Here is a 22,171-nt window from a genome sequence, read left to right as displayed (position 1 = left end):
AATATTATTTTAACTTTTCTTTATTTTACAAAATATTTACAGAAACGTATATTTTGCATAATAAAAATAATATTTTCTCATGGATATTTCGTATTACTAAGCATTAATAATAAATTTGTGAACGATTGAAAATTAACTTTTGCAATTGATTAGGAACAGTAAATTGATTCTTATGATAAAAATAAAATACAAATTTTTTTTATATATATGTATAGGAACCGAGAAAGAATGCTATACAATTTTTAATGATTATTGGAATAATTTAATATATAATTAAATCAATTTGCTATTTATTGCTACATTATGAGCAATAAAGTGTTAATAATTATACGCGATTACAGCAAAAATATTAATGTATATATTTCTTGTTATATTTAATATTAAATAAATTATTTAAAGCTTGTAGACTAGTTTCATCACTTTTCCAGTAGTTTTAATACATGGAAAATAATTATACTTTATATATTTTTAAAAATACTTCTAATTATTTTATAATAGTTATCATAATTATATTTAAGATTGATATAAAATGATGAAACACAGCATTTGACTTAATTATAATAATTATTATAATTATTCTTCAATGAGCGCATAGGAACTCAAGATTTTTGTAAAAAATTAATATGTTATTTCAAATATTATTTACATTTGATTGTAAACATTACAACAAGATTTGAATAAATAATGTCATATAACAAATAATAAAGTAAACAAATATCCATTTGATTTTTAAAAAGTCATCCAATTTCATCTACTTTGTATTTTATCTTTAGTCTTTCTTTTATCTATATTTTTTATTCTTCATTTTATTCTTCATTTAATACTTATGCGGTAAACATTTACATAATTAGTGATCACAGATTCCAAAATTTTATGTAACGATAATTTGATCCTAATGTATCGTTCATAATTTTATGTAGATTGATATTTTTGTAAGAAATAAAATAATTAAAATAAGTTATTATTAAAAAATAATCTTTTGCGATTTCTAATTAATTAAAATTATCCTAATCCATTATCGAAAATATAAATAGTATAATAAAAATAGATATAAATAATAAGAACAAAGTGAGTATTAAAGTATTATTTAGTAATAATTAAATTAGAATCATCTTTTAATTTTTTTCATATTAGTTTTAATATATGAATATTTTATAAAATACAATCCACATATAAATATGAACGATACTGAATGATATTAAAATATTATGGAATGATTCGAATGATCACAGTCTTAAAAAATTATCCTACTATCCATTACTTTAAACGTAACTTTCCTGTTTTTTCTTAACAATATTTCCGCTAATGACCGTTGTCTGAAGTGGTACTTTTGTTTGTTTCTCCATGGGCGAATTGTTGCACGGCGCTTTAACACTGCTGCTCTTATTACTGCTATGTCTTCTCCAAAAGTCTGAGTGGTTACTACTGCAATTGGTTGAGCCAGTAGTATAAGTACCAGTTTTGTCCGACGTTTTCTTCTTCTTTCTTCTATTAGGACCCAAACCGCATAATCTAAGGAATCCTTCCCTGAATTTCGTTGACATTAAATTGTAGAGAATAGGATTAATGGCGGAATTCAAGTATAACATCACTCGGCAGAAATAGAGCAGAGTGAAGTAACGCTCGATACCAAAATCGAGAATCACCTTAATCGGGACAACTAAGATCCAAAGTGTTAATGCTCGAAATGGTAATAGACACAGGAAGAAACAGAGTACCACTGTTCCTAGCATGAGCATTACCTGCTTGCGATATTTGAGCAAGTTGTTCGACGAGCCACGGCTAATTGTTGGGTTCGTCATCAGATGGCGTGCTATAACCGTGTATAGGACTACCAAAATCAAGAATGGTATTACAAAGAATACAATTATTGTGAATAAGACGAAACTGATTGTCCAATATGTGTTTGCTTTCGTGTAACAGGTCGGAATGTATGTACCATCCTTATTTTCTTCCTCGTATGTAGCCATTAATAGGATAGGACTGTGAACAAACATTATTTTAATTAATTAGTGATTTAATGTGTAAAAATTAAATGTATAGAAATCTACAATTGAATATACAATATATTATATTTCAATTTTCGCGCGATTGAAATGATTAAACATTGCATTCCAGCCAATCAAAAAGCTATTAAGATCTAGTTGCAAAACGAGTCAATACGCACAATACTGCGCATATTATCATCAGTTTACAAAAATCGTGGTAAGAGAATGCATTCATTAGTGACAAAAGTATACAATTATATAAAATTTGTATTAATAGGATATTGTGTTATAGTTATTAAGTTTAATTATAATTTATTAAGATTATTAAACTTTATTTAATCAATATACGTTTGTTTAATTATTATTATACAAAAATTGAATATTTTTATGACAGATTATCGTTTGATTGGAGGTTTGAAAGCGGAATAAATTTTAAAAGTATAAATTTTGCACATACAATGATAATTGAGAGATAATGCAACAACATTCGTGCAGATATGGTAAGATTTTATTTATTTTAACAAAAGTGTATTTTCTATAAATTTTTTTTATAATTTTATTTACATAAAAATGGAAGTAGTTGGAATAATGTAATAATGGAAATCATAATCAATTCATATATATATTACATATATTCTTATGTATTGTTTTCCTAATCTATCTGTATATTCAGTTCGTGTATTATTTTTATATTTGTTTTGATTTTACACTCAAAACTTCGAAACTAAAAACATCTCTTATAATTCAGTCTTTCCAAATTGATTCTTTTGCGTTCGTGTTACGGTCGACAAGTTTCGACCTTTCGAATTGTTGAGCATATCCCCTCCCTTTCCAATTCAATACATTGAAATCAGTACGTAAGGTGTCATTCTGTTATTGAAAATTAGACGCTTTATTTCAAAGGTGTGATTAATTTATTGTTATAATTATAATATTATAGTTATAATATTTTATATAATATAATATATAATATATATAATATATTTTATATATAATATTTATTATAATATTTATTTGATAATTATTTTTTTACTATTTTATTATTAAATGTATTATTTCATTAATATATTCGATTATTTATATTATTATAATTAATAATTATTTAAATAATAATTTATTTTTTTCTTTTTTATCTATTTGATTATTAGAATTATCTTTAACTTGTAAATATTACGAGTTTCTAAAGTTTCTAAGATTTGTACTAGATTTATTATGATATTATTATTATTATTATTATATTATTTTAGTTTAATCTTTATTACATTTACTTTAAAGATTTGATTTTTTTGCTGAAATTAAATTAAAAGAACAAAGGAATTTCAATAGATACTATAGTTTCAATAGATACTAGATAATTTAAAAAAAAAAACATATACAAATACTTTTGCATTTTTTGGAATGTTTATAATTTTTATATAATTCATAATTACTATATTAATTATTGTATTAAAATAATAATAACCATAGGATAATAAGATTTTTGAATAATGATTTATTGAAATCATTTTTGTAAATTTTTTTATAATTTTTTTTTGAATATTTTTAATAATTAATATTATTAATTCTAGTAATGAATATTTAGAACAATTTTTTTTTAAATAGCAGTATTTTTCTTCATAAATGTTCGATAGAAAAAAGAAGGAAAATATAAAAACATATTTTATATCTTTTTCTACATATTTCCTTTTTCTGCATTTTCTAGATTTTCTGCAATTTAATATAATTTTATTTTTAGATTATTATAATCACAGTGCAATGATAGATAGAGATCAATATTTGCTTTATAATATTTTTGTAGTATTTTCCGTTTTTTAAAACTTAAAGTTTTAAATAAATTTAATAATCATATTTGAAATTAAAGGCAATACTATTGATTACACGATAACAAGCACATTAATAATTTCTTATTTTTAATTTTAATATTTTTTTTATTTTAAATATTTGTTTTTGGTGAAGATGTGAAGATTTCTTAGATAATGCAGATTTTTATTAGAAATTTTCTAATCTTTCGTGTGAATTTTAAATGAAATATTAATTACTAATTAAATTTTTATTCATTGAAATCAAATTTGATTTACATTGAATTTACAATATTTGAGAATTTTTTTAATTTTAATAACTATTTAATTATAATTTTTTGTTCCAAAAACACTATCTTCTTATTTCATTTTGAATCGATAATATTATATCGGTACATTTAATTATAATTCCTCTCATTCTAGTAGCGTTGTTGTTTTATTCCATTTTCAAATCGATAATATCGTATCACAAACGAAATAGATTTAACTTTTTTTTATTTAAATTATTTATCTTATAACTGTCTATAATAGATTATTTAATAAATTTATGTTATTATTAAAAATCATGAATTTTTTTAATTTTAATTGCATGCCAATTTTAATTATATGTTATATATATATATATATATATATATATAGAGAGAGAGAGAGAGAGAATATAAGAAATAACATCAAACAAAATTTTCTTCTTGTTCACTAATGTACATTTTCCTTGTTCCAGTCACGTTGTTTCTCATTTCTGTACTTTTGCACTTCTTCATTTTACATAATTTAAAAAATTGCTTTCTAAACTTACTGCTCATTAAATTATATAATATAGGATCAATAGCACTATGTAAGTAAATCATAATCCTACTCATGTTAAGAAGTACAAAAAACGTATCTCGATTAATGGTGGCAATTTTTTCAGCTGGAGAAATAACAATATAAAAGATCAGAATCCTATAAGGTGATAAACAGATGAAGAAGCTAATAACTACCGTTAATAACATAATAATTACATGTTTTTTCGTTTTAATATGATAAGAATCGCTGATATTATTGGAATCGGGCATCAATTGTCTGATGATGAATGTGTATAAAATCAACAAGATTATTAATGGTGCAAGATAGAACAGAAGCACCAAAAGTAAAAAGAATATCATGCTGGCGTTAGTATCGACCGTTGTTAGACAAACCGGAACCAAATTCCTTGCGTCGTGATCCTTCCTGTTTTCCTTAATGCGCATCTCCTGGTATTGAGAAACCCAGATTATAGGACTGTAATCAATTAAAGTAAAATTGTCTCGTAACTGATAAAATTAAAAGTAATTTTCGATGCCTTCAAGCCGAAAATCAGAAGTCGAACAAAAAAATGGCAATTTGCAGAGTAAGCAATTTTTAGCCCCTAAACCGACTGAATTTGCAAAAAAAAATTTGCCTTGTAAGCTCGATGAAGATTCTAATTCTTATTGAAATTCTATTATGAATAAGATATGCATATATATATATGTAGCCTCTTATAAAAAGCTTCTTTTTTCATAGAAAAAAACTTATCGTTTTTGATATCATAACATATGGTACTCAATTCAATGTTGAATAATATTGAAGATCAATAATTTAAATTAAAGAATATAATCAGAATAAGAAGATGAAAAATATTTGAAGTAATTTATCTACTAATGATTTGATTACAAAAATAAAAGAACATTTCAGAGCAAATTTCAACTTAATTTCAATTGGAAAAAGAATTATAATAAAAATTCCGAAAAAATTCTTATTATAAATTCAATAATGTGTGAAATTTTATAAAAATTAAGAAACTTTTTTCATTGTAAATTCTAGATTTAAAAATATATAAACTGAATAAAAAAAATAAAAAGTTAAAGATTCTTTTTTTGCACAAAAGAATTCATTATTTTGAACTATGATATGATGTATTATGAAAAAAATTTGAAAAAATATTATTTTTAATTAAAGAATAATATTTATGCCAATGCATTAATATTATAAAAATAGAAAACACTTGAGAGTTTTAATGCATTTTCATTCTAAAAAACATTTAAAAACTTTTCCAAATTTTTTATTCAGAATAAAAAATAAAAAGTCTATTTTGTATTTCTTTTATATGCTTAAACAATTCAAAGTGGAATTGAATGCAATATTGTCTCATCGAACTTTCTACATTTTTGTTTAGACAAACAAAAATAATAATCAAAGTTAATTAAAAATTATTTATTCCTTTCGTAATCTCTGAATTGAAATTATTGAATTGATGTCTTGCATCTATAACACATTGCAGAATTCATTTTTGAATTGTGGAGTAACAAATTATATTGCGATAATAAAGATTAATACAAATAACGATCAATGAGAATTTTATTGTTAGAGAGAAATTGGGTCAACGGTATGTTAAAGAGAATATTTTGCATAAAGACATATTATAATTAGCTGAATTAATAATTAAATCAATCATCTACCTCTATATATATATATATATATATATACTCAAAACATTCTATTTAAATTGATTTATTAATATCTGCCAAATCATTGAAGATAAAAATTAAAATTGAATTTTCAAAGGACAATATAATTGAATAAAAAATATACTACTTAATTTAAAAAAAAAAAAAGAAGAAATTTTTACTATGTCATTTATTTATCCATCTATAAAAAAATTAATTATGTTGAATTGTATATTTTGAAAATATTTAATTTTTATTTTTATTACCAATGGTTTACCAAATATTTAAATGCATTGATTTAAATAGAACATATATTATATTTATTTGAAATACATTTATTATTTATTTATTTTTATCCAATTAATAATTTTGTATTTCTTTTTTTCTTTTATCTTATAAAAGATTTTTATTTTTTAGAAAAAAAAAAAATCTTACTATTGTTACTTTATTTCAAACTTGAATATCATAGAAATAAAGTATTTGAAAAATGATTTAATTTAATATAATCAAATTTATTTATTTAAAACAACAGATAATCTCCATATCATTTAAATAAAATAACAGGTAATTTCTATTATAATTATAATCTGTATATTACAATCTTATCAATTTATATTTATTAATTTATTTTAATGAAGTTAAATTAAAAAGCTATTTGATAATAATTTATGTTTATTCAGTAAAAAATACAATTACTGTTCGTATGCAATTTATAAAATAAAAATAATAAAATGTTAAATTTAATAATTTATTATAACAAATTATTATTTGTTATTTTATTTTAAATAAAATGTGCACAATTTTAGATTATAATTTGTTGTTAGATGATACATCCACGAAAACATTTCATCATATTCTGTTACTTTTTTTTTCTTTTTCTTTTTTTTTTTCTTTTATTTTTGACATGAATCTCAGGTTCAATCTTCGCAAAAACGATACTGTAATATTATATTTCTCCTGAAGTGACGCAATTTTCGGTAATTGCAAGAGTTTACTATATTTTTTTCTCTATAAGTGAAGAAGGAAAAGAAAAAAATACGTTATTATTTTTTAAGATCAATAAAATAATAATAGAAATAACATTTATATAATAATTTGTTTTTCAAAATTATTTTAATTTTGATTGTTTAAAATTTATTATTCTTAAAAAATTCTAAAATATTATATAAAATATTATATGACAGTATCAAAATACGATAATTAAAAGATATGCAAAGATTAAAAATATAAATTACATTAATTTTCATTAGAAATACAAAATTATTTTTTACAATTATTTAATAAAATATTTTAATATTTTATTAAAATATTATTAAAATATTAATAATTCTATATTATATATTAAATATTACATATTAATATATTTTTAAATGTAACTCATTAGTTTATATTGTTACAGATTGCAATAAATTTCTTCATTACATACTATACATAGAAGATACTTCAGCATAAAAATGAAACGTATTTGAGAATTCAAGAAACTAAGTATGTAATTCTTGCAAAGAGATCTTATAGATCTGATAGAGAGGATTTCTGGATGATTGATCAATAGTACCGTGTTGCAGAACCGTATTCGAATAATTGGAATTTCATTCAAGAAGTTTTCTTCTCTAGAAGTTACATCTTGCTGACATTTATCTTGCTTTCGTGTCTTGATAAATTAGAAGGTATTTGCTTATTCAAATTGCCAATGTTCAACAGATTCTCTGGAGAGCAACAATTTCTACAATTCATTTCAATTTTCAATTTTTTCTAATCCATAGTAATTAATTTCTTATTTTTTTGAATTCCAATATTAAAAAAAATATTTTCAATTCGAAACTTAATCTTAAAGTTTCATCAATTTAAATTTATTACTCACGAAAAATTTTCAAATTTTTAATAAGAATTATAGATTGAATTTCTTCTTATATATCAATCGCAATTTTTCCTTTAAATTTATTTTCGAATCTAATACAAGTCATTGACTCGGAAAACCTATTCCTTATCACGCTAACACGACACAGATCCAAAGGGGATTCTCAGTTTATTACCATCCAGACGATAGATCTCTCCGGAACAAACTTAGCAATTACTTTCCTACTTTTATCCCATCCTAAGTAATTTGAAATTTTTCTCTTCAGATTCCATTAATGTACTCCATATGATACGTTTTTTTCTTTCATAAATTCAATAATCCTTTTTTAAATCGTTTATTGCATCTCTACCTTTCAGCTCCATTTACCTTATTACCTGAGCAATGTTATATACTCAAATTAAAATGGCCATTTTACTGGTTTTTCTGTATGTTGTACTTTTCACAATTATACGTTTCTTCCAACAATATTTTCGTACTTTCCATTTTTCTAGATAAAACTATTATTCTTCCAACGCATTTCGCGGATCAATTTTGTTCTATACATTTATCACACGTTAGAAAATTCCATAGAGAGTTCGAGGATCGTGAATCAGATTTGTAATGAATTTCAAAATTGGATGTCTCTTGTTCATTTCTTCCATCTCTATTAAAAGCTCAAAGATTAAATTTAACAGAATTATTTATATATTTTCTTTGATACATTGGAATATATTCTTTTTGAAATTGATAATGTTTTGAAGGAGAAGTGCTTTGATTTATAAGAAGATTTGTGATATCTTATGAACTCAAATAGGTTTTTCTTTTGAGTGTAATCTCTATTTAAGAAAGTTACATGAAATATTTTAAAAATTGTTAATTATATAGAATAGAAACAAAAGTAAAATAGTTTCGAATGATAATTATAATTTAGCATAATAATTTATAATTCTTTTTTTTATTTAAATGGAGAGGATATGGTAATGTAAAATAGATATAATGTTGTGTTTAGATTTGATTTTATTTAATGAGAATGAAAAATCAAGCTTATTCGTTTAAATGGAATTATTACATTTTTTAGTAAATCAATTTAGTTTGTTATTTTTTATATAAAAAAATATTAAATTATTTATATCATGAAATTATTATTTCAGAATTTACAATATTTTAATTTGAATTTTATAATTTATTCATCAAATTTTACGAAATTAAAATATTTCTAACTATTCTAATTTCTAATTATTATTTGACTAATAACTTGCGTTTTAATTAATTAAAAATTTCGTTTAATTCATTTAAAAAACATGATTTTTTATACTTTTTACGTATTATTTGTAAAACAAATAAAATTATATTAAATTATTCCTCTCTCAAAAGTTTTATTTGAAAAGAAACGTAATTTCGAAATTATTTCAGCTTTCATGTATACAATTATTATAACATATAATGATTCATCTCGTACAATTCCATAGAATATTTTTTCAATTTCATTAAATAAATCAAGTCTTGAATAAAATAATATTATTTATCATATTATAATTATGAATAACATTAACATTTTTGATTGCTCATCAAGTTATGCAAAATTTTGTTAAATTTGATTTCTTTTCTTGTCTAATTTACTCTGAGAGGAGAAAGACCTAAAAATTACGACCCAGAAGATCTTTCTAATCTCTTAATCTATGGACGTGGATTATGTATTTTGTCCCCATCAATAACACCTTCGAAAATCCGAGATTACGATTTCAGAGGACGCCCCTGTCTAGAAAACAATGGTAGAACATATATCGTGAAGGCATAACGTTAAATTTTCTGTCCCATTAATACCATCTACAAGCTTCCTCAAGAGATTCGATTCTGGTGAAATAGTTTCTGAACCTCTCGTAACACCAGGTTCTCTCAAACTTTCATTTGAGCTCTTGATCGCTTTTGCGTCAACCGATCTAAGAATATAAAGTTGATATACTCTTAGAAGTGAGTTTAGAAAATGCAATTTATAGAAAGAGGAATCTGAAAATTGCTATGGATTTAAAGATTATCGACTCGTTTATGTTTTGAGAATGTGTGTTATAAATTTATTTAAACTTTATCTTCTTTTAAACAGTTTTACAGTTTTTCTTTTTCACTTTTTCATATTATACAATATAATGTATTTATATAATTGAAAATTTTGATGAAAAAGATCAGAAAAGTCTAGATTTTTAAAATGATTCTTCATTCTAAAAATCATATTGTTATAAATGCATTGGACTTGTCTAGTTTTTATACTACAAAAATATATTCAACAATTTTATTAAAAAACAGATTTGAAGTAAGATTCCTTCAATTATGCAATACAATATAATTTTCAATGATTTCTAAATGTAAAAATAAGTATTAGATTTCTATTTTTTCATATAAAGTCAATTTAATTTTTATTCCCTCTGTTTAAAAGTATTCTTCATATCATTTCTCTATTGGATTGATTTTCAAATATAATAATATTTTATAGATTATTGCAAAATTATTTTTTTCTTTTCAACAAGTTTATTTTATTTTCATTCTAATATCCATTTCGAGATACATCCCTCTCAAAAGATCCTTTTCCATCTTTTTTACAAATTAAACCCTCAAAAAAATCATAAATTTAGAAAGCAGAAGTTTTGTCAGGGCAACTTCATCTTTATGATTCATACAAGGAAAAAAAAATGTTGTGACGTGTAAAACTCTCCCCTAGAAGTGGTTCACGGATGATATTCCTTTTACGACTCGCGATACATACTACCTTTCTTCATTCGGACCAACTCGAACGTAAATAGAATATACCACGTGTACTTTATGGCTCGTTTGTCGAATTTTTCACATCAATCTGGTGGTCGTTTTTCTTTATCGCATTTTCTTTTCATTTGATATTATTTAAATCGTCTTTATTTTCTGAAATTTTTTCTTTTGAAAATTTTGAAGAAGTTTAATGCGTGTGTATATATGAAACATTTGCAAAAAAATATTGAATTTATTTAATATTCAAATATATAAATTTTTTATTACAATAATTAATATTTACTGGATTTTTTATTTTTTTTATTTTACGTTTTAATATTTAATTTAAAGGATGATATGAATTATGAAGTAAGTAATTATTAATCACTATTCTTGATATTGAAATTGATAAAACTATGAAAAATTTAATCTTACTTAATAAGTTTATCTTATAAAGTTTTTGTCTCTTATTGATGCATTTAATTACATAAAGTGATTTCACTTGATGTTCCATAAGTACTAGCTGCATCAGAGGAAATCTTATTCATGGGAATACTAATGTAATTCTAGAGGAGTATTAGCACTTTTATTAGGACCATTCTTCTTCCTTTCTTCGCGTGCTTCGAAATCAGCCTTTAATAATGATTAACACTCCTCGACGCTTAAGAATGAGGACGTAATCTGGCTTAAAACGTTTCATCGATCATTAAACCATGACCTCAAGATCTGAATATTCATATTCGAAATTTCATATTTAAATCAGATTTTAATTAAAATATTATTACCACGAAGGATAATTATAAATGAGTATAATTTAACTAATTTAATTTTCGCAATGATGATTGAGCCACCGAATTAGACTATTTAAATTAATCGTAACGATAGTGCTAATTAAGCAAGAAAAACTTTAAAATTATCACTAATATATTTGGTTTTATTATTTTAATGTGAATATGAAAATATAAATCATTTTTTTCCAAAATCACAGTTTTTAAAAAAATAAATTTAAAAAGAAATTATAATTTCTTCAATTTTGAAAGTTTTCTTTTGTTATAATAACAATTATATATATATATGTGTGTACTTAAAATATTATTCCAAATAAAATGTTCTGCTCTGATAATGCATACAGAATAATAATCGTAAAACTCGAAACGCAATTTTTACAAATTTCCTTTTAATTTTCAACATGGCCGGGTCATTATACCGTGTCCTGGTTACGTTCCCATTTATAATCCTCACCCACTTCTCTCAACGAAGGCGAAGTCAGAAATTTTCAGAAACGTGTTTCACGGATCATTAAGGTTTTACACGTCGCCAATGTGATTTTCTTATCATTGCCACTCCACATCGATTTTTACGGGCGGATTTCCACGGAAAATATCATAGAGAGAAGTCGTTCCTCGCGTATGAAACATAATAACACATGATTGAAGATTAATAATCTTCTTGCGAAACTACAACAAGATTCTTTCTTCTATAAGATATTGCACATTACTCGCAAAAGAACTCTTTCACAATATAATTTCATCATTTAGCAATAGAAAATTCAATTCCATATCTTAATCTGTTATTTTAAATAACTTAATACTAATTTATAAATATTTAACATTATACATATTATTAACAATTATAGAAAAAGCTTAAATCTTAAGCTTAAATTTATTATTTAATTATTAATTTCGATGTTTCAATATTTTTCACGTGTCATTAGTCATTTCAACGATCATTTGCATCGCGATAAAATCTTGTCACGTGCAAACGTGATATTTAATTAAACGTTTTAAACGTCAAGCCACGGCTTTTTATTATTTACGCATAGCGCTAGATGGAAATAAAAATTAAAACGTACGTAAAGAAAAATATTAGGCAAGAAACATGCAACTCAATGCTTAACGGGATGAATGTTATTGCTTGAGCAATTAGTCCATTGACACGACACGTAAATGTGTTATGTGCGATTTATTACAATTTGCAATTATGCCACGGTGTTGCGCTACTTTGATACATTATATACGCCCTCTAGCGATTAAGTTGAAAATCATTTTGCGAGTCGAAATAATAAATGGCCCTTTCAATCGTATAAATGGAACAGAAAATTATTAGACTTTGTTAAGAATTCATTTTTAATTTGAATTAGAGAATTATGACAATCCAAAAAGAAAAAGAAACGATAAACTTATTATGATATTTCTTGAAAGATTATCAATTATGCATGTTTACTTATTCTCATCACATCGTTTTAATTACAATTATTTATGTGTAAAATAGGTTTTATATATCGCGATGTTGAGTATTTGAGTTGCGAAAATGTTAGATCAAGAGGAAATTAAAAAATAGCGAAGAACGAAAAGATAAGAAGAAAAAAAAATCGAGAAGCAAACGAAAGCATAATATGCGTCAGCTGTGAGAAATGCTAATCATTCGTTTCATTCTCTTACCTGGTGCAAAGCGCTGCCACAATCCACGCCACGAAACAAAGAAATGTCGCTCTAGCCTTTGTGCACATATATCTGTATGTATGAAAATACAAACCAGAATGATTTTTATCCAAGATATCGTGGAACAAGAATTTAATATCAATTAATGTAATTGCTACAGCTGATAGAGACTTTCAACATTAGACCGATTGAAATCGTCTACAAGAAAATTACTGGATTTGAAAGGAAAGTCGACACGTCTCATAAGGAAGTGGTGAGCAGCATATTTTTTTTTCTTCTTTTTGAAACGCAAAATCAACGTACAATGATAAAGAAATTGAGTGTTTCTGTTGATTGAACATTAACAATTTAAATGTAAAAAATATATTTCCGTGTAAAAGATGAATATTATTGTATATACTAAAAAGAAATGAGAAATAAATGTGTGAAGATGTGTAAAAAGATTTTGTACATTCGATATATTCTTTATATTTACACATCGCATCGATTTGTAAACAAAAATGATGAAGTTGACGACATTTATTTTTCTTTCCACGTTTCTGTCCATTTAATTTTCACAGCTTTTTTTATCAGGTATTACTTTGCATTCGGAATATATATATATATATATTCAATGCGTGTGTTGACCCGTATATATCTAACCTAAATTTCATCGTGAGCCTCTCTATTCATTGTTAGAGTCATATTCAATATTAGAATTGCAAATTCTCTTTAATCACAATTTTTCAAGTCAGTATTTAAAAAAGTCTACTTCATTGAATTCAGATTATTGTATATTACAAATATGAAAAATTATTAGACTTAAATAAAAAACAAGTGAAAAGATATATATCTTTATTTATAACATAAATTGTGTAACATAATTTTGTAACATAATTTTTAACTAATTAATTGTTGTTCGTTTTCTCAAAACCTTATCTAACATACAATTCAGGCATCTAGTGTTTTCATTTGCTTTCAATGAAACTAAAAGAATACTTGAAAAACGAACTTTTTAACTATAATGAAAGAGTATAAAGTCTGCCATGGAAAAATGGTTTCAAAACTTTTAGAAAGATTATTGCAATATCGACGATGATATATTGCAGGAAATGATGTGGAAAAAAATTGTGTAAATTTAAAATTAAAGAATAAATTATCGTATAAATTTATATACTTTTTTAATTTGTTTTACAAAAATATATCTTCTCGTTTATTTTTTATTTAAGTGAAGACAAAATTTTTCAAACCACTCTCATATTTCTCGCGCAAGCCTTTCCGAGTGTATTTGTATCGCTTGATTTCGTAACTGTATCCATATGCATTCAAAACACATTTAGAAATATGTTACGCGTTTACTTGAAAAATATTTTGTTATCCTCTTTTCTTACTTACCCAACTCGTAAGGGCTCACAAATTGCATAATACCGTTCGAAACTGATAGCTAGAATCGTCAAAACTGAAGCGTGCGCTACGGTTAATTCAACAAATGGTACAGCTTTACCTGAAATTAGAAAAAATTTATCGTTAAAAAAAATATCAATCTCTAATAATTTTACATCGAAATATAAAAGAAATAATTCAATTGTATAAAAGAAAAAAAATTATATCTTATTGGTGGTTAATATTTATATATTTGTTAAAGTTTATAAATAATAAATTAATTTTTTATCGGAATAAAATAATTGATTTTTGATTCGGATGAATGATTAGTGATTATCAGGAATGAAATATTCGTAATATTTAAGAAATTTAATCTAAATAATCTTGTTTTTTATTAATATTTACCAATCGAAAAATTATCGGAAATTTGTATTCAAATAAATAAACTTAATGTATTTTAATATTTCAATTTAAACAATTAATAGAACGAATCAATCATTCCTTATATATCAAGAAAAATTCTTTTTCTCTGACGATTAATAAAATTTAATAAAATTTTTACGTTTAAAATTACGTTTTATACTTTGTTAATCGTTTATTTTCAGGAACTCGTTCTATTTGATCCTGGCATAATTGAATTTCGATTAACAGTTAATTTTCACGTATCAACAACGGAGAATGAGAATTACGATTCAAGATTTATGATTCCATCGTAAAGAAGTTTGTTCGACAATCAGGGTCTCGCAATAAACATCACTCTGGATTCTACTATTTTCAGCGTGTCTTTTTTTTCCATTTATTCGATGTTCACTATAGAATCGATCAAACAATTTAAACCTCTTATTCGGGGTAATTGTTTTTTTTTTTTTTTCGATAAATGCATCACAACAAAATAGATCCTATTTTTAACAATTCTTTCAAATTTTATTATTTAAATTCCACTCTCAAATATATTCTCACAGTTGTAATAATTAATCTTATTAATTAAAATTTATTTCACATTGTAGAATAAGTGAAGAATTATACCTATAATCATACAGATATTACAAACATAATTTTTATTTAATTTATTATCAAAGATGTATCATGTGAAATGTTTTTTTTGTTTTCTTTTCAGACACGTAAAAATATATTCAATATGTATAAATATACTTCAAACAAACATAAAAAAATAAACCTTTCTTTTACACTTAACTTAAATTCGATTCAGAAGAGGTTAAAATTAAATGTAATTTTTTTAGGGGGAAGGGGGAGATTAAATCTAAATTTAGAAGTTTAGAAGGAATTAGGAGAAAGTAATAATAGTATCTAAAGATTCCAGGAAGCACGTTGAGCGCATAAATTATGGAACATTATGAGTCACTGTGGACCATTGATCCGCTCTAGATTTACTCTTGTCGACGAGCTTCACTCATGAGCATAATTGTAGCTCATGAAGAGGAATTCTGTTTCTCAATTATTATTTTTATTTTACGATGAATTTCTGCAACAAATTTTATATTTTAATTCATTACATTTTCATCATAAAAAATCATAAACAATGTTTATTATAATTTAATATAATTTAATATTAATTTATAATAAATATATATTAATATATCTATATTATAAATCATTGGTATATTATAAAAAGAAATTTTTTTCTTATAAAAATTTAAGAACATTTGAGTTTGGAGAGATTTTTTATTTCATGCAATAATAAAATAAGATTGCTTATAAAATTAATAAGAAATATCATAAATCGAGATTTATTTAGAATTAGAAAGATTATTTCCATGAGTGATTAACTTCCATGGCACACATATTATATATGATTTATATTAATGGAAATATAGATTTTAAACTACAAGTCGTAATTTTATTGCATGTGATTTAATAATATTGAATGATAAAGAGATTTTGTTCCTTCGCAATATAACAATATACGAGATGCTTAAGCTGGTTTACTCAGAATATTGCATTCTTTTGAAATGATTGAATTGCCTATTAATTTTTATTTGAGTGTTTCGTTGTTTGAATGCATTTCTTGCAGTGTGATTTTGAAAGTAATTGAAATAAAGTAAACAAATTCAAATAATAGAGAATTGTGGTAAATTTAAACTTTTATAAGATAAATGTGAATAAGATGGAGATGGGATTGATGTAATTTGAGATAGACAATAGTTTATTTGAAATCAGCCACATTTCATTTTTGGAATAATGTCAGTAGTAAAGTTTTGATTCTGACTTTTCAATTTTTATTTTTAATAAAGATAGTTATAAGAGTTATATATATAAAAAGTATGAAATGAAAATGAAGTATTGAAATGAAATGGTTTTTTAAATCATATTTTTAAAATTCATTTTTACAGTATCTAATTTTTATATTATTGAAACATGATATATCATATGATACGATATATTTAAAATATTTGTTTTAATTAATTAGTATTAATTCAAATATTGCAATAAATACAATGGTGTGCAAATACTTTTTGTAATCACAATATTTGAGAATTAAAAGTTGGAAAAAAAATTAAATAGAAATATTTAAATAATTTTATACAACTGATAAAATTGTTACAGAATTATTGCAAAAATATCATTATTCCTGTATGAATAAAAAATATAAAATGGGTCAGTTAAAAAATATTATTCAATGTTATGATTCTAAAAGAGGTAATTAGAATAAATGTAACATTTCAGACATATTTCATTTGTTACATTTGTGAAAATGTCAAAAATTTTAAGCAAAATGTCTTTTATATGTCTGTTTCATTCTCTTTGTACGAATATTATGAAATTCTTTGAAATTTCATATCTTCCGCTACATACTAAAATAAAAAAAAAAAAAAACTCATTAAAATCACTTCATCTTGTGTAATAAAACAAAGTTTAATTAAATATCTAAAATTTCGCTTTTTTTAAATACAAAGAGTAATTATATAATTTAATATATTTTGATGTAAAAATATATAACTTTTATACATTATTAGCCGAGAATGTGTTAAAAAGATTTTAAAAAGTCGATAAAAATAATTCATTTTCTTAAAGTTTCATACTTGAAACATTTTTTCCTGGAAAAGAAAGAATGCATTCTAATGTGTAAACGAAAAAGAAACGAAGTTAAGGAGAAAAAGGCGCAATATGATTTCAAAAGTTTATCTTGGGCATTATAGCGGTCGCGTGATGGCGCTGTTGTGTTATATCGAATGTAAATGTTATTAACATACATGAAAACGCGCCTGCATAACGTTCGTTTTGAAAATTCACGCGGGAATATTTTGCACTTTTACTCACCTCGTCGAGATTGTTGTTACACCTGGTTTTTTTACGAAATGAGAAAAAGTGAAGATAAAATATATATTTTCCCATGGAGAAATGAAGTATAGTTGGTTAAAATTCGTTTTAGAAAAACTATCGTGGATGAATTTTAATGAAAACTAAAATTAAAATATAACAGATTTAAATTTTAAAAAGTTTTCAATCGAGAATAATAAAATATTTTTTTAAAAAATAATATTAATATTTATGAATTATGGATAAAAATGTAAAGATTTATAAAAATAATTTCTTTTGATTATATATCAATATAATTAAAAAGATCATTTCATACTTCAAAAAATAAAAACAAAATAGAATTATATAAATAATAAATATGCATATTAGAATATTTTTATACTTTTATATGTAAAAGGAGAAATTTTTAACAGCGCATTTTGTTTTCGTAAATTTTTTTAATAAAATTAAAAGAAGTAAAATTTATACAATTTTTAATAAAATTGTTAACAAATAATGAAAAAATATAGAAAAAATATTGATTTTTACATTTACTGTCGAATTGGCATGATAAATGAAAGATTTAATGATCCTATTGAATAATATTCTAATGATTCTCGAAATTTTTTCAACATTTTTTATAAATGCACTAGCAATTCTGTCCTCGTACAAATTTTTTTTTCCCCTTGACCTTTATCAGATTTCATTAACGAAAAATGTGTTTTCTCGACCGTGAAATTTACGTCTGATAAGAAAGCACAGCTTAGACAGCTTCGTTTGATTATCGTTATCGTCTATCAGGTCTATCCTATAGTCAGATTTGTTTGTTGGAAAATTCTATTTATAGGAATTTGTCAAAAAATGCACGACAAAAGTACAATTTTGATCCTTATACTTTGATAAACATTTGTATTTTATTTTCTTTATTATTATTTATTTTTTAATACTGTATTCATATTTAATATTCTATGAAATTTCAGAATTGTTATGTGTTTATTTGATTTCATAATATTAAGAATAACATATAAGAAAGTATATTAGAGAAATAGTTATATCTAAGAAGAGGAATATTGTTGGTTAGAATTTTGAAATCAATAAAAATTGTATCACCAAAGTATGAATCAAATATATACAAAATTCTTGAAGTTAGTGTGCAAGAAAATGATAACATATTTTATGATTTTCAATATTTCTAGAAAAACCCCAAAACAACAATAACACATCATATTTTCAAATATAAAAGAATTATATTTTTAATTAAAAAGCACAACAGATACAGATCACATAGATCAAATTAATTTCTAGTCAAATTCCAAAAATTACAATCATATAAGTAAACAAAATACCCATATTATATATTCACATACTAAAAATCATTGTATTTCTATCTATGTATGTATATTTTAATGAATTATAATAAAAAATATTAATCAAAATATTAAAATAAAAAATATACCGTCTTCTGAAGATTCAAACCATTTTTCAGTTGCAGAGCAAGTTTCACCAAGAGGATCCTGTTAGAGGTAGAGGCGCCTTTTCCATTCTATTTCCTGCCACGAAGGTTAAAGAGAATTGGATAGAAAGCGACAGTACAAGAAGGTGTAGCATTAAATGCCTCAGCCTCTAAGAGCAACGGTAATTCTTGGCGGGGGGTAGGAGTTCAGCTGCTCGTTTCACCCAGCCATCAACCTTGTCCACCGCATCGTACTTGGGCCAAATATGTACTCTCCACCTTGCCCTAGCCTCGTCCACAGAAGTTCTCAAAGCCTTCTCTCGAAACGAATAAAACGAACTGATTGGACGACGCTTATTTAATTAAGGATTCCAGCTTAGAATTTGTTCTTACGATTTATCTTTAGGATTGATCTCCTTGCAACCGTCAGTTGGCGCTACTTGTCAACTGGAGAGGAACGTGAAGTTAGTCACATTTACACTTTGAATGATAATTTCATAGAAAGCTAGAGAATCCAAATTATTAAGTTTTCAATTATTTCATATTATGAAATAAGCAATAATTGTAGGAATATTAACTTAAATGGAGATTATCTCGAGATAATTTCAAGCAACTTTCTTTTTGAAATATCTTCATTTCAGCTTTGCTAATAATATAAAATAACAATATAATAAACATAAAGGAAATAAAACAATATATTTTACAAAATTTAAATTATTCTTTGTTACTGAATTATGATATCGGTATAATATAGAAATAATTAAATTATGCACGAATTTAAACGAATTTTCTTAACATTTTCACTGCAAGTGAAATTAGAATTATTAGTCAAAAGCATAGACATGGTACTTCCTTTCTGTTAATGGAATAATTATTTCAAGAAAAGATACTGTGTGGAAATAAGAAAATTTTGAAGACCAATGAATCGTCAAACGAAATTATGATCTGAATATCGTCCATCGTCATTGAAACATTTAATATATTTTTTTAAATGATTGCAAAGCTGATTATATTGTTTGTTCTGATTGAATATCTATTTTATCGTGAATTTATATACTAATTCTCTATAAATTCCACAAATAATACCAATTGTTGATCGAAATGAAATTTCATGGGGACAAAGAATGGATGCGAAATATAAAATCATATTTTTAACGAAAATATGATTTCTACTTTATATGTTCAAAATGTATAAATTTTCATATATAACAAATGTTCATTATCAAACTCTTTAGCAATTAATGATGTTATAACAATGTAAACAATATAAACAATAACAAAAATTATTAATCAATTAGTAACACAGAAAATTAATCAACGATTCCATGAATATTATGAGTTTATAGATACAAAACATGATTAGACATATATTAATTGTATTTAATAATCAATATTAGTATCTTTTCAATAGATATGAATTGTTTAATGATACTCTATGACATCTATTTACAAAGATACTGTATAATTTCAAAACTATATTGGATTTTCGTTTCTATTTTTGTTCAGGAACGATAGTTCTTGAGAACTTGAAACACAATAACGAGGACAGAATTTTTCTACCCTCTTTAATCTTTATACAAATATTTTTTCTCGAGTATAAGATTTTCTTATATTCACAATATTTCTTTTAAAATAACGAAATTGTATACTTTAATTAATAAAGAAAAAAATTTTTTTTTTTCTTTTTCACTTTTGAATTGATTTCCGCTTCAAAATTCTGATAAAATCAATGATAAATATTTTGATTATATCTTCTAATGATCAATAATATCTATAATAATTTCAAGAACTTGTGGAAGTTAAAGAATATTTCTCTTCTTTTGTATATATTATTAAATTAAATTAAATTAAATTTAAAAAATTAAGTATAATTTAATTACGTTCACATTCATGGTTTCTATATATATACATTAGCAAAAGAAAAATTTAATCTCTTTTGTATCTCTCTTTTATTATTGATGCAATTATTATCAACCTATTTATAAGCAAATAATGAATTAAATCTCGTTAAAAGTTCCTCGCCCGTTTCTGGTCCTGAATGATATAAGGAAAACGCAATTTTATTCACTAAAACATAGATTAATACAATATACGAGCTTTGATAACTTTTCCAAGTCGGAATTAAATACCTCGCTGGATTTTTCGTATAAAATTTTAATTTTAATTGATTTATCTTCATTAAATGTTTTAAGTATGAAAAGTTAGATTAATTAAATTCGAATATTCAAAATTCACAATTGTTTAAGAATCAAGCTTGTTTAAATTCAAATATTATGTAGTTGAAAATAAATTTTCCAATATACGTTCATAAATAACTGAAGTAACTGTGAGTATTTCAAAGTGAAATAGATTGTTCCAATCCTAATTCTCGATCGTTCTCTATGATCGATGAAGACAGAAGTGTTTTCACCGCGACTGTATATCAAACAGTTCCCTCGTAAATATTCTTCTCCTGTGCTTTAAGCGTAGGAGCAACGAAACAGAACTAACAAATTGTACCTGTCTCACAATGGAGAAACAATTTTCCTCGGGTCTAACTTTTATAAGGAACAGATTACCATTACGATGTATATTCAAATGGAAATTTTCTCATAAGCGTGAAATGTCTATATTTTCTTCTATATATATCATTCTCTCTTTCTCTCTCTCTCTCTCTCTCTCTCTCTCTCTCTCTCTCTCTCTCTCTCTCTCTCTCTCTCTCTCTCTCTCTCTCTCTCTCTCTCTCTCTCTCTCTCTCTCTCTCTCTCTCTCTCTCTCTCTCTCTCTCTCTCTCTCTCTCTCTCTCTCTCTCTCTCTCTCTCTCTCTCTCTCTCTCTCTCTCTCTCTCTCTCTCTCTCTCTCTCTCTCTCT

General features: G+C 24.2%; 1 protein-coding gene and 1 long non-coding RNA gene across 16 annotated transcripts in view; one reads left to right on the top strand and one right to left on the bottom strand.

Annotated features, from left to right (window-relative positions):
- Positions 1–4: 4 nt before the first annotated feature.
- The window catches only part of LOC108001634 (orexin/Hypocretin receptor type 1), an 84,659-nt gene continuing 62,492 nt past the window's right edge, over positions 5–22,171 (bottom strand). For 5 of the 7 annotated variants that reach the window (XM_017062717.3, XM_062073395.1, XM_028668554.2 and 2 more), the window contains 3 exons: positions 14,623–14,731; positions 13,249–13,320; positions 5–1,983 (listed from right to left, as the gene is read on the bottom strand). In XM_017062717.3, the coding sequence (XP_016918206.1) occupies positions 1,263–1,983; positions 13,249–13,320; positions 14,623–14,731 (902 nt within the window). In that variant the 3' untranslated portion in view covers positions 5–1,262. Of the gene's footprint in view, positions 1,984–3,816; positions 5,048–13,248; positions 13,321–14,622; positions 14,732–22,171 lie in introns of those variants that run through there. The other 2 variants (XM_062073396.1, XM_017062716.3) reach the window with 2 other exon arrangements.
- On the top strand, positions 1,978–21,197 carry LOC108001635 (uncharacterized). 9 transcript variants are annotated; one of them, XR_009829421.1, is made up of 7 exons: positions 1,978–2,205; positions 2,383–2,488; positions 4,509–4,622; positions 4,698–6,173; positions 7,634–7,901; positions 13,079–13,322; positions 13,409–14,629. It is a non-coding gene; the product is annotated as an uncharacterized LOC108001635 (long non-coding RNA). The 9 variants fall into 9 exon arrangements; XR_009829423.1 differs by lacking the exon at positions 1,978–2,205 and adding an exon at positions 19,355–21,197 and having other exon boundaries at positions 2,212–2,488; positions 13,409–13,501; XR_009829420.1 differs by lacking the exon at positions 1,978–2,205 and adding an exon at positions 15,216–16,461 and having other exon boundaries at positions 2,212–2,488; positions 13,409–13,501.

Source organism: Apis cerana, linkage group LG1 (assembly GCF_029169275.1).
Source record: "Apis cerana isolate GH-2021 linkage group LG1, AcerK_1.0, whole genome shotgun sequence".
NCBI lineage: Eukaryota > Metazoa > Arthropoda > Insecta > Hymenoptera > Apidae > Apis > Apis cerana.
The sequence above is the reverse complement of the archived record's forward strand: the minus strand, read 5'-3'. Positions and strand labels throughout refer to the sequence as shown.